This window comes from Canis lupus, chromosome 20, assembly GCF_003254725.2.
Source record: "Canis lupus dingo isolate Sandy chromosome 20, ASM325472v2, whole genome shotgun sequence".
NCBI lineage: Eukaryota > Metazoa > Chordata > Mammalia > Carnivora > Canidae > Canis > Canis lupus.
In genome coordinates, this window is record NC_064262.1 from 54,692,520 (window position 1) to 54,706,076 (window position 13,557).

Below are 13,557 nucleotides of genomic sequence, written 5' to 3' on the forward strand. Positions count from 1 at the left end.
TTAGAATAAAGTTGTCTTCGGTTGAAATGTTACTAACAGCCTCCATGTGAGCTGGAATGGAGCATGGTTTTGGTTCCCCCAGGGTATGCAGAAATTACCAGGTGCGGTGTTGAGGGCGGATGGCCCACTGCTTCGTGTAGCAGGTACCTCACATCCGATTCATGCTGTGTCTCCGTCCTATGTTTATACTGTACTTACTTTGAAAAAATGTTTTCTTCTACATAAACTTAAAAATTCCACACAGTGAAGCACAGAAAATCTGTTTTTCCCAAGCACCCTTAGATGGTAGAGAGTGTGTCTCACGTATGGCCGTGAGCTGGTCTCGCAGAGCAGTGCATCCAGCAGTTTGGAACAATATCCCCGAGCCCACAGCTTTGTGCTGCGTATTTGCAGGTGTAGCAGAGGACTCCGGGGGAGTGAGGCCTGGGTCTCATGAGGGTGTTATTATCACCACGGTTTCCCCATAAGTCTCCCCAACCGCCTGCTGCCCAGCTGGTTGGTTTTGTGTGGAAGTCTGAGTGAGTGTGAACTGCCACCAGAGTCCCAGGAACTCAAGTTTGATGACCGTGTTTCTAAATAGAACCGTGATTAAGAAGGAAGAGAAGATGGAGAAAAAGGAGGAAAAAAAGCCTGAAGACATTAAGAAGGAAGAAAAAGATGAGGATGAGCCGAAACCAGGACCTACAAATCGGTCCAGAGTCACCAAATCCGGTGAGCCAAGCCTACCAGGTGCTCCCAGGGAGGGTAGAGGGCGGGGGTCTGGCTGGGGGGAGGTGTGCTCTGGGCTGGGCTGAGCTGTTAAAGCAGCAGGGCCACGGGCTGAAGTGGCTTGGGGGAGTTTCTGGTGACATCACACGCCTAAGGGTTCCACTCTGTCTGTAATTGATGGTCACTGGCGGCTCAGGGACTGGGCTTCTTGCTCTTCCTGCATAACTTTGGCAGAACAGCGTCCAGATGTGCGAGGGAGAGGTGTCCTGGTTCTTGTCACGGGTTTGATGCCGTTCTGCAGGTTGTTCTGCACCTTCGGATTTGCATGAGGCTCCACAGAATGTTTTGTGGAAAAAAACAAAACCAGTTCTCCCTGCCCATGTTCCCCCTACCCTTTAAAACAAACAAAACTCAGCCATCTGGAGCATTGGAATTTTGTACAGCGCATTACAAATTAGATCTTAAGTGTTTGGGATAATTTACCGGCGGCCTCATGAGGAACGTGTTTTTAAAATGTTCCTCGAGTATTGCAAATCTCCCCAAATCAGTAATCCTCGCGGTGGTTAGAGTCTGGTTATTGTGTCGTCGAGGAGAAGAATCCACTTGGAAGCCTTTATTGCCGTAGATGAAGGAAGGGAAGCCCAACCATCCGATTCAGAACACAAGGGCCTGAATTCTGCAGAGCTTTCCAGAATGTGAAGGAGGATTAAAAAATGGAAATTGGTTATTCCGGAGCCCCTAGGATTTAGCCTGCGGGTAAAGGCGGCTTGTGGGTGGGATGTCTTTATGTTGCAGAACCCACCTTGACTTAGATTTACATTATGAAATGCGAGGAAATCACAGCCACTTTATTCCAGGTGAGCAAAGACCTGTCAAGGTACTCCAGCTGCTTCATGTTGGTAGTGCTCTCTTCAGGCCACAACAAGGAGAGAGAGAGGAGGTGTGGGGGCTCCAGGGCTTAGCACGTGTCACTCAAGAGAGCATTGAGAGCATGCTGTCGGGAAGCGGGGGTACCCACAGATGTTCACAGATGGCTGTTTTTTTCCTGAAGGAAGCAGAGGAATGGAACGGACGGTCGTAATGGATAAATCGAAAGGAGAGCCTGTCATTAGCGTGAAAACCACAAGCAGGTCAAAAGAGAGAGTAAGTGTTGCTCCTGCAGCCATAAGTCCTGCTGATTCGAGGGCGGGTTAATGACCACTTTGGTTTGTATTATGAAAACAACATTTTGCCTTTAAAAGTTCAATAAGAGTTGTTTGAAGTACTTAGAAGGTGTGTGATTAACTGTCAGATTGTATATACACACACAAAGTTGGGTGCTACAACTTATTTCAAGACGGCACTTAATATTTTTACTTTCCATGATGTGTTGTTGACCCTTTCCTGATTCTTTGTCAGGTTATACCATCTTGTAGAAGGAAACTGGTTCACAGAAAGCCCACTATTGGGTAGGATGGGCAGGACCCAAGCTATCCCAAGTCAGAAGGCAGGTTCTGCTCTTTGGTTAACCTAGTGCTAGTTGATTTGTTCATCTTCTGTTACATTAACCGGAGAGAAAAGCAGGGTCTGCTGCAATATTGACTTTCACGTTGTCAGAGAACAGACTTCTGTTTCTTAAGTGTTACACAGCTGGACAAAGTAGTATCTTCTCATTTTGTTTTTTTCTACTCTGGAAAACACAACCCTCTGCTTACCAGCTGAAGGTACTAGCTAAAATGTACCTGAGGAGAGCTATTCTCTTAGAGTGTACGTAGAACTACTAGCATTCATCCAAGAACACTGTTGTGGAGGACCTAGTTTTCAAATAAACATTTGCGTTTTCTTATACGGTCATTCATAATGGCATTTTTCTTATGGGCTAAGAGGAAACTGTTTAAAAAAATAAAATAAAAGAGAAACCTAAAGAAAAAAACACAATCCATAATCTTACCACCTAAATAATTCTGATGTTAAAAAAATAAATAGTAGTAACATCTGCCTGACTAGAACCTTGAGGTCGTATAGGAGGATGACAGCAGAAGTGGAGCAGCAGCCTCTTTGTTTTCACGTGGACTCCTCACACTTCCTTTCCAAAGGCATTGCACTCACAAACATGGTGTGTACGCCTTATTTCCAAATACTTGCAGATTCGCAGGAAGTTTCCAAAACAGTATGGAGACCTATGTACCCTTCACCCCACTTCCCCCAGTGGTTACATGTTACTAACTGCAGTCCAGTTTCAAAGCCACAACAGTCCCATTGGTCTGTAGGGTGTGCGTACATGGAGTGCTAGGACTGTCTGTTACTGGTGAAGTCTCATGAGCACCACCACCGTCAGAATCCAGGGCCAGCCTGTCACTTCAGAGATCTGCTTGTTACCCCATCATTGTCAGATCCACCGCACCGGCCCAGCCCCAGGAAACTGGTCATCTGCTTTCCATCTCTGGAATGTTGTCACAGTGGGAACATAGCACAGGACCTCTGCATGGTGCCCTTGAGAGCCATCCAGGTGCCGTGTGTACGCTGTTTCTGTCATGAAAGCTGTATTTATGCCTGCACTATAGTCCTCTTACCCAGTCCCTTGGTCAGGGACACTCCCTCGTGTCCCATACCCTATTGAGGGTGGAGCAGCATTTGCACACGCTGTGGCAGACTCTGGGTTTCCAGGTGCCAAGGAGCACATGCATTACTCTGACAGATGTTCTCAGAGTGCCTTTCAGAAAGGGCACAGGATATTACAGTTGCTGGGTGTGTCCAGTGCCCAGGGCCTCACTGGCCTCTACCATGCTGCACCCTTGCCTGGGCAGGTAGGGTGGCAGTCCTTCCGCCTTCCAGCTAGTAGTGTGTGTGAACAAACTCAAAACTCTGTCCATCTCATAGGCAAAGAGTGTTGTCATGGTGTTTGGGCTTCTGGACCTTTCTCTGTGATGAGATTGTTCTCTCTGTGCTTCCCTCTTTATTTTGCAAAACAATCTGTTTGTAACTATTGCTTGTTTTTCTATTGAGTTGATCTTCCACCCCCACCACCTACGAGGTGATTAAGAAAATAACCTGAGGACATTTTTAAAATGTCACCCAGGCCCCTGCCCTGGAGACTGATGTGGTGGGTCTTCAGGAGCCCCTGTGTCCCAAGCTGTAGAAGTTCTTGGGAGACTGATCATGGCCGGCTTAGGTGTCCTAGCTCCTGAGAGCCTCAGAAATGAGTCAACGATTAATATTTCGTGCCTTATCCTGGAAACGGAGTGGCTCAGTGGTTGCGTGTTTATACTTTGTAGCTGGTTAGGATGCTCTTTTACAGCAAAGTTTTGGCCTCTTGGATTTGAAGGCCACCTGCCTGAGGCTTAAGTCAGCAGGCGAGAAGTGAGAAGTGCAGTCCATCATCCCTTGTGCACAAGCCCCGTGGCTCTGTGAGGCCTTGTTCTAGATGACACAGCTATCCTTTGCACTAGGATATCTGCCTGTAGGTCTTGTGGGGGTCATCCCTCCTTCCTCTTCCAGGACCTCCTTTATTTGCAATGTGTGAAAGCAGCTCTCTAGAGTGAGCAGCGTCTCTGGGCTGTGGTGGAGCTGACCTGTCCACTGGGCCTTCGTGGAAACCGTGTGGGATGGAAGAATTTTAGTCTACCCCAGATACGCCTATCTGACTTTCACCATGCAATGGTTGCGTTTTTCTGATGTTAATAAACCAATTTTGGTAAACAGAGCTCCAAGAGTCAAGATCGCAAATCAGAAAGCAAAGAGAAGAGAGACATCTTGTCATTTGATAAAATCAAAGAGCAGAGAGAGCGTGAGCGCCAGAGGCAGCGGGAACGGGAGATCCGAGAGACGGAGAGGCGGCGGTGAGTGGGGCCCGGCAGGCTGGCAGGTGGGTGGTCTCCTGTGGCGGCGCGGCCTTTCTCCCCAAGCAAGTGTCCTGCCCAGCCCAGGCTTGCTGACTGCCTGTTTCCCAAGGCAAAAGGCGAGGATCCTGAGGGGTCATGGCCAGCCTTGGCATGATATTCATCAGAGCTGGATTCTTTAGAGACCTAAGTTGATACCAAGAATCTGACGCTCAATCCATTGAGGCCCCCCAGGCGCCCTGGTCATGACGTGGTTTCTGCCACTGGCCCTTGTAGCAAGCTTACCCACATTTGGCTCTGATGGAAGGGTCCCCAGAATTGAGGTGTTTGTCTTCCCTGCTGAAACCTCCCATAAATAAGATCAAGAATGCAGCCAAGGGATGTGGCACTTGTTATTCACGCGAGTGGCGTCTTCACTCCTGAAATGTCTCACACTTAGTGGCGATTTCAGGTGGCCTTCGTCACACGCCACATCCTTTGCCACGCCTACCTTTTGTTAAGGAGACAGTTTATGGAAGTAAGCCTGTCATTCCTAGTTTCACCTGCCATTTACTGTCTAGAGTGCCCTTGTCATTTTCGTTTATCTACCACTGCAAAACGAAAGCTTTACATCATAGTGTTTGGAGAACTTGGTTGAGCAAAAGTGGGTCTTATGGAAACTTCTGCAGTTATGCTATGTTTGCTTTCTCATGTAGTAGGATTCCAGCATGCCTACTTATGTAGCTTTCAAAAAGCAAAAGCACCATTCGCTGTCTTTTGTTTCCCACTGGCTTATGCTGGCTTTGGAGGCTCTCTGGTCACTGAGGGCAGGTGCAGGGAGTGGCAGATGCGGAGGGGGCATCCCCAGCCCTGCTCAGCTCCTAGTGTGTGATGGCTGGTGATGTGAGCTCCAGCACCCTTGGCTCAGGCCTAGCCTTCTGTGCCCACAACTTCCCAGGTCAGCTGGAAACCGTACTGTGATTAGAAAATATAGGCTTCTTTGGAAGTGGAAGTGGTGTGGAGAAAGAAGGCCCATCACACTACATTATGCCAGCATTCCTCCGGGGTTTTCTCTGTGTTAGTAGTAGCAGTTACCCTTGGCTTCTCTAACTTCTCTCCCCATTAACGTGTGGCTTCACTTTGGTGCCTCTGAGCCAAGTTCTGGCCCCCCAGACCCCAGGCTGTGTCTCCTGGCCCATGCCCCCCCCATCTCCCTGCTTACCCCTGCAGAGTCTGGAGGTGGGGGTTCAGGGGCAAGGCGAGTGCAGCGGCCCCAGCCCCGACCCATTGGGAGGACAGTGCCCAGGTGCCTGGTGCCAGCATGGAGAAGTCAGGGAGGCCTTCCCGTGTTCCCACAGGGAGCGCGAGCAGCGGGAGCGGGAACAGCGCCTGGAGGCCTTCCACGAGCGGAAGGAGAAGGCGCGCCTGCAGCGGGAACGCCTGCAGCTTGAGTGCCAGCGGCAGCGCCTAGAGCGGGAACGCATGGAGCGGGAGCGGCTGGAGCGCGAGCGCATGCGTGTGGAGCGGGAGCGCCGCAAGGAGCAGGAGCGCATCCACCGTGAGCGCGAGGAGCTGCGGCGCCAGCAGGAGCAGCTGCGCTATGAGCAGGAGCGGCGGCCGGTGCTGCGGAGGCCATATGACGACGGGCGGTAAGGACCCAGCCCAAGGTCGCGGAAGTCGTGCCGCTTCAGTTGCCTAATTGCTCTCCCCTGTCCTCCTTCCCTGGGGAGCTGGGGACGTTGACAGGCCGAATCTAATGCCTCCTGTATGGGACTCAACAGTTGCCACCACCTGAAGTTTATGCAGTTTCTCCATCTGGGGGCTCCACAGCCTTGTCCCTGAGTCATGCTGCAGAGAATCTTGTTAGTTGCCACTCATTGAGCAGTTTGTGGCGCTCTTGCTTAGAGGCTGCCCCATTATTCACACTGTGGTTCCTGGTGGAGCATGACCGCCTGCCAGGTACCTGTCATGGGGCCTGCCAAGCCTGTAGTTAGGCCCGTGGGCACCACAGCCGCCAGTTCGCCTGGTAGAGGGAGAGGCACAGAATTGCACTGTAGAAAAGGAAATTGCCTTCCTGTCCAAAAAGTAGGTTTATTGGTCTCCAGCCCCTCTGAGCTGTTTAATTGACGGTCACCCATCACCCCACCACCCATGAGCCCAGTATTCTGGTAAAAAATCAGGAAGAAGATAATTGGATGCCATCCTGAGCTGTATGTAGTTCACTATCACCCAATCTAATTCCCTTTGCTTTTGCAAAAAACTCAGAGGGAGGTTCAGGTTACCGTAGAAGACAGGAAGGTGGAAATGTGGCAGCTCGGAATGGCATTCCAGAGGAATCAAATATTTCATTTCACTTGAATCTGGGCTCATGCGGGGATCAAGGTATTAACAGCCTTGTGATACAATTAGCTCCCAGCAGCCCTCCTTTCAGGACTGTCAGATGAGAATACCGGCGTGCCTCTTGGCAGTTTGGGGGATTTTAATTTATCAAATCAAAGCAGTAATGATTGAATGTTTAGAGATTAGCCCTGCAGGACATTTTAAATGATACTGGGTCTGGAGAGAGCTCCCCTCCCCACTTCCACTTCTACTTCCTTTCCTTTTTTTCTCATTTTCTGTCGTAAATGAAATTCACGTCCTTTTGAAAATAAAAAATAGGCGAGATGATGCTTATTGGCCAGAAGGCAAGCGTGTGGCGATGGAGGACAGATACCGCCCAGACTTCCCTCGGCCTGATCACCGCTTCCATGACTTTGACCATCGAGACCGGGGCCAGTACCAGGATCATGTGGCTGACAGGTCAGCACCCATCGTGTCCTGCAGCCGTGGATGAAGCCACCTCAGCCTGATGCAGGGATAGATCTCCCATCTGTTCTCTGACGTCTGATCTACTTGTGAGGCTCCCAGTGTCTGGCTGACCCACTACTGCATGTGGGATTTAGAAGCACACGGCCTTGATTGACCAGGATGTTGGACTCGGGACATCCTCATCTTGTGGGGCGGGAGGGCCCACAACTCCGTTCAACGCACTGCCCTCTTCACAGATGAGTGGGGGTTTGGGGGTGATTCCTGAGTCTCAGCAGCCCCCTGCTCAGCTCTCTAGGGCCCACACTCTGGGCCTTACAGCTCCCTGGGGCTCTCTTCCAGCCATGCTTCTTCCACCTCATCCCTCCACCAGCACAAGCCTCTTGGGAAGCAGAGGGTTTCGAGAAGGGCACGCCTAGCCTCCTTGTTTATACGGAGAGGAGGCCATTTAGAAAAGGGGTGTGATCCTCTGCAGGCAGAGCGGGCCAGAGTCCATGTCCAGGGGCTTCACTGACCAACATAAGTATCTGTACCAGCACACCAGGGAGAATAGACCGTAGCACTCGGGAAAGTTCCTACTAGGTTTACTGGCTTGGTGTTTTGAAGGTTTGAGATTTTTTTTAGCCAGGCCCTTTTGGGGAAAAAAAAAAAAAAAATATATATATATATATATATATATATATTTATTTATTTTAAGATCTTATTTATTCATGAGAGACACAGAGAGAGAGAAAGGCAGAGATACAAGCAGAGAGAGAAGCAGGCTCCATGCAGGAAGCCCAATGTGGGACTCGATCCCAGGACTCCAGGATCACGCCCCGGGCTAAAGGCAGATGCTCAACTGCTGAGCCACCCAGGCGTCTCAGTTTTTTATTTTTCATTTTTGTCTTGCCAATGTCTTTTTAAAAGAGGAATATGTATCTGTATAGTTTATTAGAAAGGCAGCCCTCAATTTTCTAGTTTAAGAATTTGCCATCTGGGTTTCTCATCATGCTCCCCTGGGTTGCATATTCCTGAGCCATTTCACTGTTGATTAGCTCTTCTGTAAGGAAGGGAGAGATGGGCTGAGCAGCCACTCATTTAATGAATGGTGGCTAGAGGTGGTTTGATTTGGTATGAGTCATGTGTTGGGTTAAACCAGAGGTTAGGAACCCTCTAAGGCTTCCCTGGCAGACCCTGGATTTTGTCACCAGGCCATAGATCAATTAGGCATTGGCTTCCTGGTGCGGGTCTCTACCTCTGAGATCACTCCAAGGGATTTTAGTTCAGTAAAATCTTTATTCCCACCTTCTTAGGATCCAGCTTCACTCCAACCCTCAGAGAGAAGGCTTTAGATGCAAGCCAGCTTTTTTCCACAGGCCAGTAAATTACAGTTCTTACTGGGTGAAATAGCATAAGTACCCCAATTGTGGAACTCTTGTGTGTGGCCTGTTGTAATGTTGTCTAGTGCCGTCAGCTGCCGTTGGAATGAGATATTTCCCTTTTGCAGGAGGGAAGGTTCAAGGTCAGTGATGGGAGAGCGAGATGGGCAAGTAAGTAAAACCCAGAGCCCAAGCGTGGGGCACACCTACTTCTGTTGGGGTGGGCGGGGGTTTTTGGAAGTGTCCATTCTGCCCAGTGAGTGGAAGTATACATCATTGTTTTCTGATTAGTGAGTCTTTGTGTCTTTCAAATATGTAGAGTGTTTCTGTTTAATTGCATTCAGTAGAAACTGCAGGTATCTCAGCGTTGCCCGCTTCCTTAGATTGTCTTTGAGTCTTGGTACCTTGGTATGTGAATATGCCCCATGATACCCCACTTGGGGGCTTAGCCTGTTAGATGTTTTGCCCATACTGGGGGGGGGGGGCTCCTTATGTCTCTGGTACTCTGCAGGCACCCTGTGAGGGATGCTCAGAGCAAAGGGGAGTCTCCAGGAGAAAGGTAGGGAGTGGGTATCAGAATCCTGGCCTTTTAAAACAGTGGTGTATTTCTTTTTCTTTTTTTTTTTTTTTTTAAGATTTTATTTATTTGTTCATGAAAGACACACAGAGAGAGGCAGAGACAGAGGCAGAGGGAGAAGCAGGCTTCCTGCAGGGAGTGTGATGTGGGACTCGATCCCAGAACTCCGGGATCATGCCCTGAGCCAAAGGCAGATGTTCAACTGCTGAGCCACCCAGGCGTCCCCAGTGGTGTATTTCTTGAGGGAATGTGATAGAATTCTGTCTTGGTAAGAAGATGTGCCGGGTCCTTGAGCACAGGATTGGTTGGCCAGGGGCACAGAATGACTCCCACCTGCAGTACTGCTTCCAGTGTCCCATAAAGAGGCCTGTGCTGCCTCCAGAGAATGATGCTTAAGGGGATCGGCAGGCGCTGACCGCCCCAGGGGGTGTGGGAGGGACCCTCCTATCTTCAGCAAGGAGGAGGTGTCCTGTTCTTCCAGTGAAGACGCTCAGTGACTCCTCTCAGAGGACCCTTCAGAGCTGTCAAGCGCAATAAAGTGAGGGGCTCTTCATGCTCACAGGCCAGAGAGGCCTCCACTGGCACTTGGTGTTGGTGCCAGAGATGGAGCTTTAGGGGTGCTCAAGAGTACTTAAAACAAGGAGGGGATCAGGAAGCAAGGGTCGCTGCTAGGGTTCCTATGGCGTTGTCAGGATTGGAAGAGCGCACCTGGCGAGGTGAGGGCCAGAAGGGGCCTGGGCAGGTCCTCTTGGAGCCACACTCTGGCCAGCTGCAGCAGGTTCACTGCCTGTCCCAGAGTGACGTGGCTAGAGTCGCCCTGTCTCTTGTGCCTTCCAGCACTACTCAGACGACCGCCACGGCCATGGAGGACTGCCAGAGCGCCACAGCCGGGACTCCCGGGACGGCTGGGGGGGCTACGCCTCCGACAAGAGGATGAGTGAGGGCCGGGGGCCGCCTCCTCCACCCAGGTTAGCAACGGGCCCGGCTGTGTGCACCTTGCTCATTTAACTGAAATAGCCCCTGCCTGCTGAAGGAGACTGCCCTGGAGCCTTTCTTACACTTGCCTTGGGGACCTAGAGAAGCTTTATGCATCCTCCCCTTTCCCCCAGTCACCTTTAGGCGTATTTAAGGTGGGTGTGGTGCACATCAGAAGGTTCTACCTCCTAAGTGGGTTTTCAGGTGTGGAGTGAAGAAGCACCACTCAGAGACATGAATGTAAAGCCGCCTTTCCAGAGGGGCCTACTTTGCACTCGGTTCTTGCATACCATTTAGTCCATTTTGCCTTAAATACCTGTGGGAAATGTAACCAGGAGAACACATCTGAGGACAAAAGATAGCCCTGAGCCCTGTCACCGTCCGGCTGGGTGGCTGTCACCCAGGGCCAGGCATTCGTGCATTTGTCCTGGAGGACATGTGTTGGAGGGCTCTGATGGGCCTCTGGTCCCAGGCCTCGGCGCACTGGTCAGCCTGGCAGCCGGTGTGCTGGCCGTTCCAGACTCAGCCTGGACAGCTTTCCTGGTCCCCACTGGTGGCTACTGGTGCCCATGTGTTGAAACCCGGTTTGGATTTGTGTACCTGGAGTTTCTCTCTAACTTTTACTTTTAAACAACTTTTTCAAGCCATATTCACATGCCATAGAGTTCACCCATTTGAAGTGTACCGTTCAATGGCTTGTAGTGTGTTCAGAGCTATATATTCATCACTGTCATCCATTGTAGGACATTGTTATCACCCCAAAAGAAGCCCCTTTTAGCAGTTGCTCCCCTATTTGCCTCTCCCGACCCCTGGCACCGCTGATCCACTCTCTGCCTGTTCTGGGCATTGCACACAAATGAAATCACATTATATGGCCTCTTGTGTCCAGCTACTCAGCATCGTGTTTGCAAGATGCATCCACGTGCTCACGTGTCAGAGCTGCATTCCTTTTTATAGCTCAGTAATGTGCACATGTGGAGAGGCCATGTCTTGTTTCTCCATTCATCAGCTGGTGGACAACAGGGGTTGTTTCCACTTTGGGGCTGTCACAGAGTTGTGCTAAGAATGTTCTTGCGCAGGTTTTCCCGTGAACACGTTTCCCATTCTCTTGTGTGGATAAGTGAGGGTGGACTTGTGGGTCCCCTGGTCGCTGTGCTGTATTGTTTTGCATTCTCACCAGCCACGTGTGAGGATCCCTGTTTGTCCACATCGACATCGCTAAACCGTCTGTCAGTCTGCCATGGGTCAGCCGCGTGCGTCTTGAGAGGGGTCTCCCCACCTGATACATGTGGCTGTGCTGAGCTGCTCCTGTGCTTGCTGGCCTCCTGTGTGTCTTTGGGGGCATATCTGTCTTCATTCTCTCCCTCTTCTCCCAGAAGCCCTCGACCTGGGGCAGGATCAGCCGTGCCACGGCCTCACTGTAGAAACACAACAGGACACTTACGTATCTACTTTTTGTTTTGACGAAGGGGTGGACGTGACTGGACAGAGCATAGTCAGAGGCTAGAGGAGCATCAGGAGCGCGCATGGCCAGGTTCAGTGGACACAGGCACGGCGGGCCGGGAGCATGCGCGGTGGCAAGGTACGGGCCAACTCGCACCCACAAGTTAAAGGAAGGCCGCACATTTCCAAGAGACTCCAGGGGCCACTCCCTCCACAGTCACAGAGGTATCCAGGAACTTCCAAAAAGGGAGTGTGTGCAACCTTTTTCTTCTCTTCTAGGTGGTGAGAGGGGCCTGTCTGGGCCCTCGGGGCCAGGACACCTGGCAAATCGGGGCGGGATGTCGGGGTAAGAAGTTTTGTCTTTGGATAAAATTAATTTGCTCCTGCCCCTCATTTCCTCTTCCCCTTTTTGCATGTTTGATCAACTTGCTGGGTTGAATGTTTTGAAAACGAGCCCCCAAAGTGGCTCTTGGCAGCTTCTGCAAGTTGCACTCCTCAATTACCCGGAATGCAGTCTATGATTATGATTTTTCTCACCTGGAAAAAGCCAAACGGGCTCTAAAGGCTGCAGAGCCATATGCTGCACCACGTAAGGAGGAAAACTTAAAGCACTTCAAGGGGACAAAACATGTGCCTTTGTTCCTAGGCGAGGCGGCTTTGCACAAGGCGGGCATTCCCAGGGTCACATGGTGCCCGGTGGCGGACTGGAAGGTGGAGGACTGGCCGGCCAGGACCGGGGCAGCAGAGTCCCGCACCCACACCCACACCCCCACCCGTACCCCCACTTCACCCGCCGCTACTAAACCCCACTCACTCCGAGTGTCCAGGTAGGAAGATGCACTGTTGAATCTCAGCCAGAGTTACCTTGAACTTGTGGAACCTTTTAAGAAACAAAAGCAAATCCTGCCACCATGTTGTAGCTCAATACAATGTGAATTCACTTTTTTTTTTTTAAATAAACGTGTCCTCTGCCATTTTTAAGATAAGATTTCTGTTAACAAGGCATTCCATTTTCCATTAATAAAAATTTATGGTTCGCATTCGTGTGTGTCGCAGTGATTCCAGAGCAGAGAGCAGTACCCACGCCAGCAGCACCTGGTGCATCTTGGGTAGAGGCTGTAAGCCCATGTGAGCGAGTCCTCCCAACCACCAACCACCCTGCACATTCCCCTTCTTACGAGGATGAGGAAATGAGTGCCTGAGTGCCAGTCATCTGCCCAAGGTCACAGGGCTTGGCAGTAGGTGGCAGAGCTGGGATCCAAATTAGGAATTCTTTATTGGGGGAGGGGAGTGTGCATCGTGGGGGCCTCAGACCAGTTGCTTCACCCCTTTGCTGGTGTGCCTGGGGTGGGGGACGTCCAGTGATGGTGTGCAGGGTTTGGAGGTCTGGCTAAGGGCAGGTGCTGCTTGGTACAGGACGGGTGGTGCCTGACCCACCCGTTTCCCTGGAAATGCAAATTAATACATGTAATTTCCTCTTTTGTGATTATAAATGATTCTAATTTTCTTCATTAAAGACTGCCAGACAAGGCACCCGGCTGGCCCTAAGTGCTGCACTTGAGCCCTCGATTCAGACTCCTCTAGTATGGCACCACAGCAAGGTGCTTCTCCCAGAGAACAGCTGAACTGCCAACAGGGAGCTTGGGTGACCGCAGCCACCTTGGGGCGTCCAAGGATCAAGCATGCCCCCCCCCACCTCCATGAATGGGGTAGGCCTGGGGACAAGCAGGAGGGCCCGTGTCCCACAAGTCCTGGCCCTGATCCGGAGTAGTGAGAGTTAATCCCCCAGTGTCCCCTGCTGGGAACCTGGATTCCCTCCCTCCATAACTAGGACAACCACCCCACAGGCTACCGAACAATTGCCAATTCTCCCGGAGTAGCCTGTGTTCCC

The 13,557-nt window shown here is 50.9% G+C and overlaps 1 protein-coding gene across 7 annotated transcripts in view; it reads left to right on the top strand.

Annotated features, from left to right (window-relative positions):
• Nucleotides 1–12,706, top strand: part of SAFB2 (scaffold attachment factor B2) — a 32,912-nt gene extending 20,206 nt beyond the window's left edge. For 4 of the 7 annotated variants that reach the window (XM_025457102.3, XM_025457101.3, XM_025457100.3 and 1 more), the window contains 11 exons: nt 581–711; nt 1,760–1,851; nt 4,390–4,526; nt 5,864–6,154; nt 7,164–7,304; nt 8,606–8,668; nt 8,800–8,842; nt 10,086–10,216; nt 11,693–11,805; nt 11,946–12,012; nt 12,313–12,706. In XM_025457102.3, coding sequence (XP_025312887.3) covers nt 581–711; nt 1,760–1,851; nt 4,390–4,526; nt 5,864–6,154; nt 7,164–7,304; nt 8,606–8,668; nt 8,800–8,842; nt 10,086–10,216; nt 11,693–11,805; nt 11,946–12,012; nt 12,313–12,469 — 1,366 coding nt within the window. In that variant the 3' untranslated portion in view covers nt 12,470–12,706. Of the gene's footprint in view, nt 1–580; nt 712–1,759; nt 1,852–4,389; nt 4,527–5,863; nt 6,155–7,163; nt 7,305–8,605; nt 8,669–8,799; nt 8,843–10,085; nt 10,217–11,692; nt 11,806–11,945; nt 12,013–12,312 lie in introns of those variants that run through there. The other 3 variants (XM_025457103.3, XM_025457104.3, XM_049097477.1) reach the window with 2 other exon arrangements.
• Nucleotides 12,707–13,557: the final 851 nt, after the last annotated feature.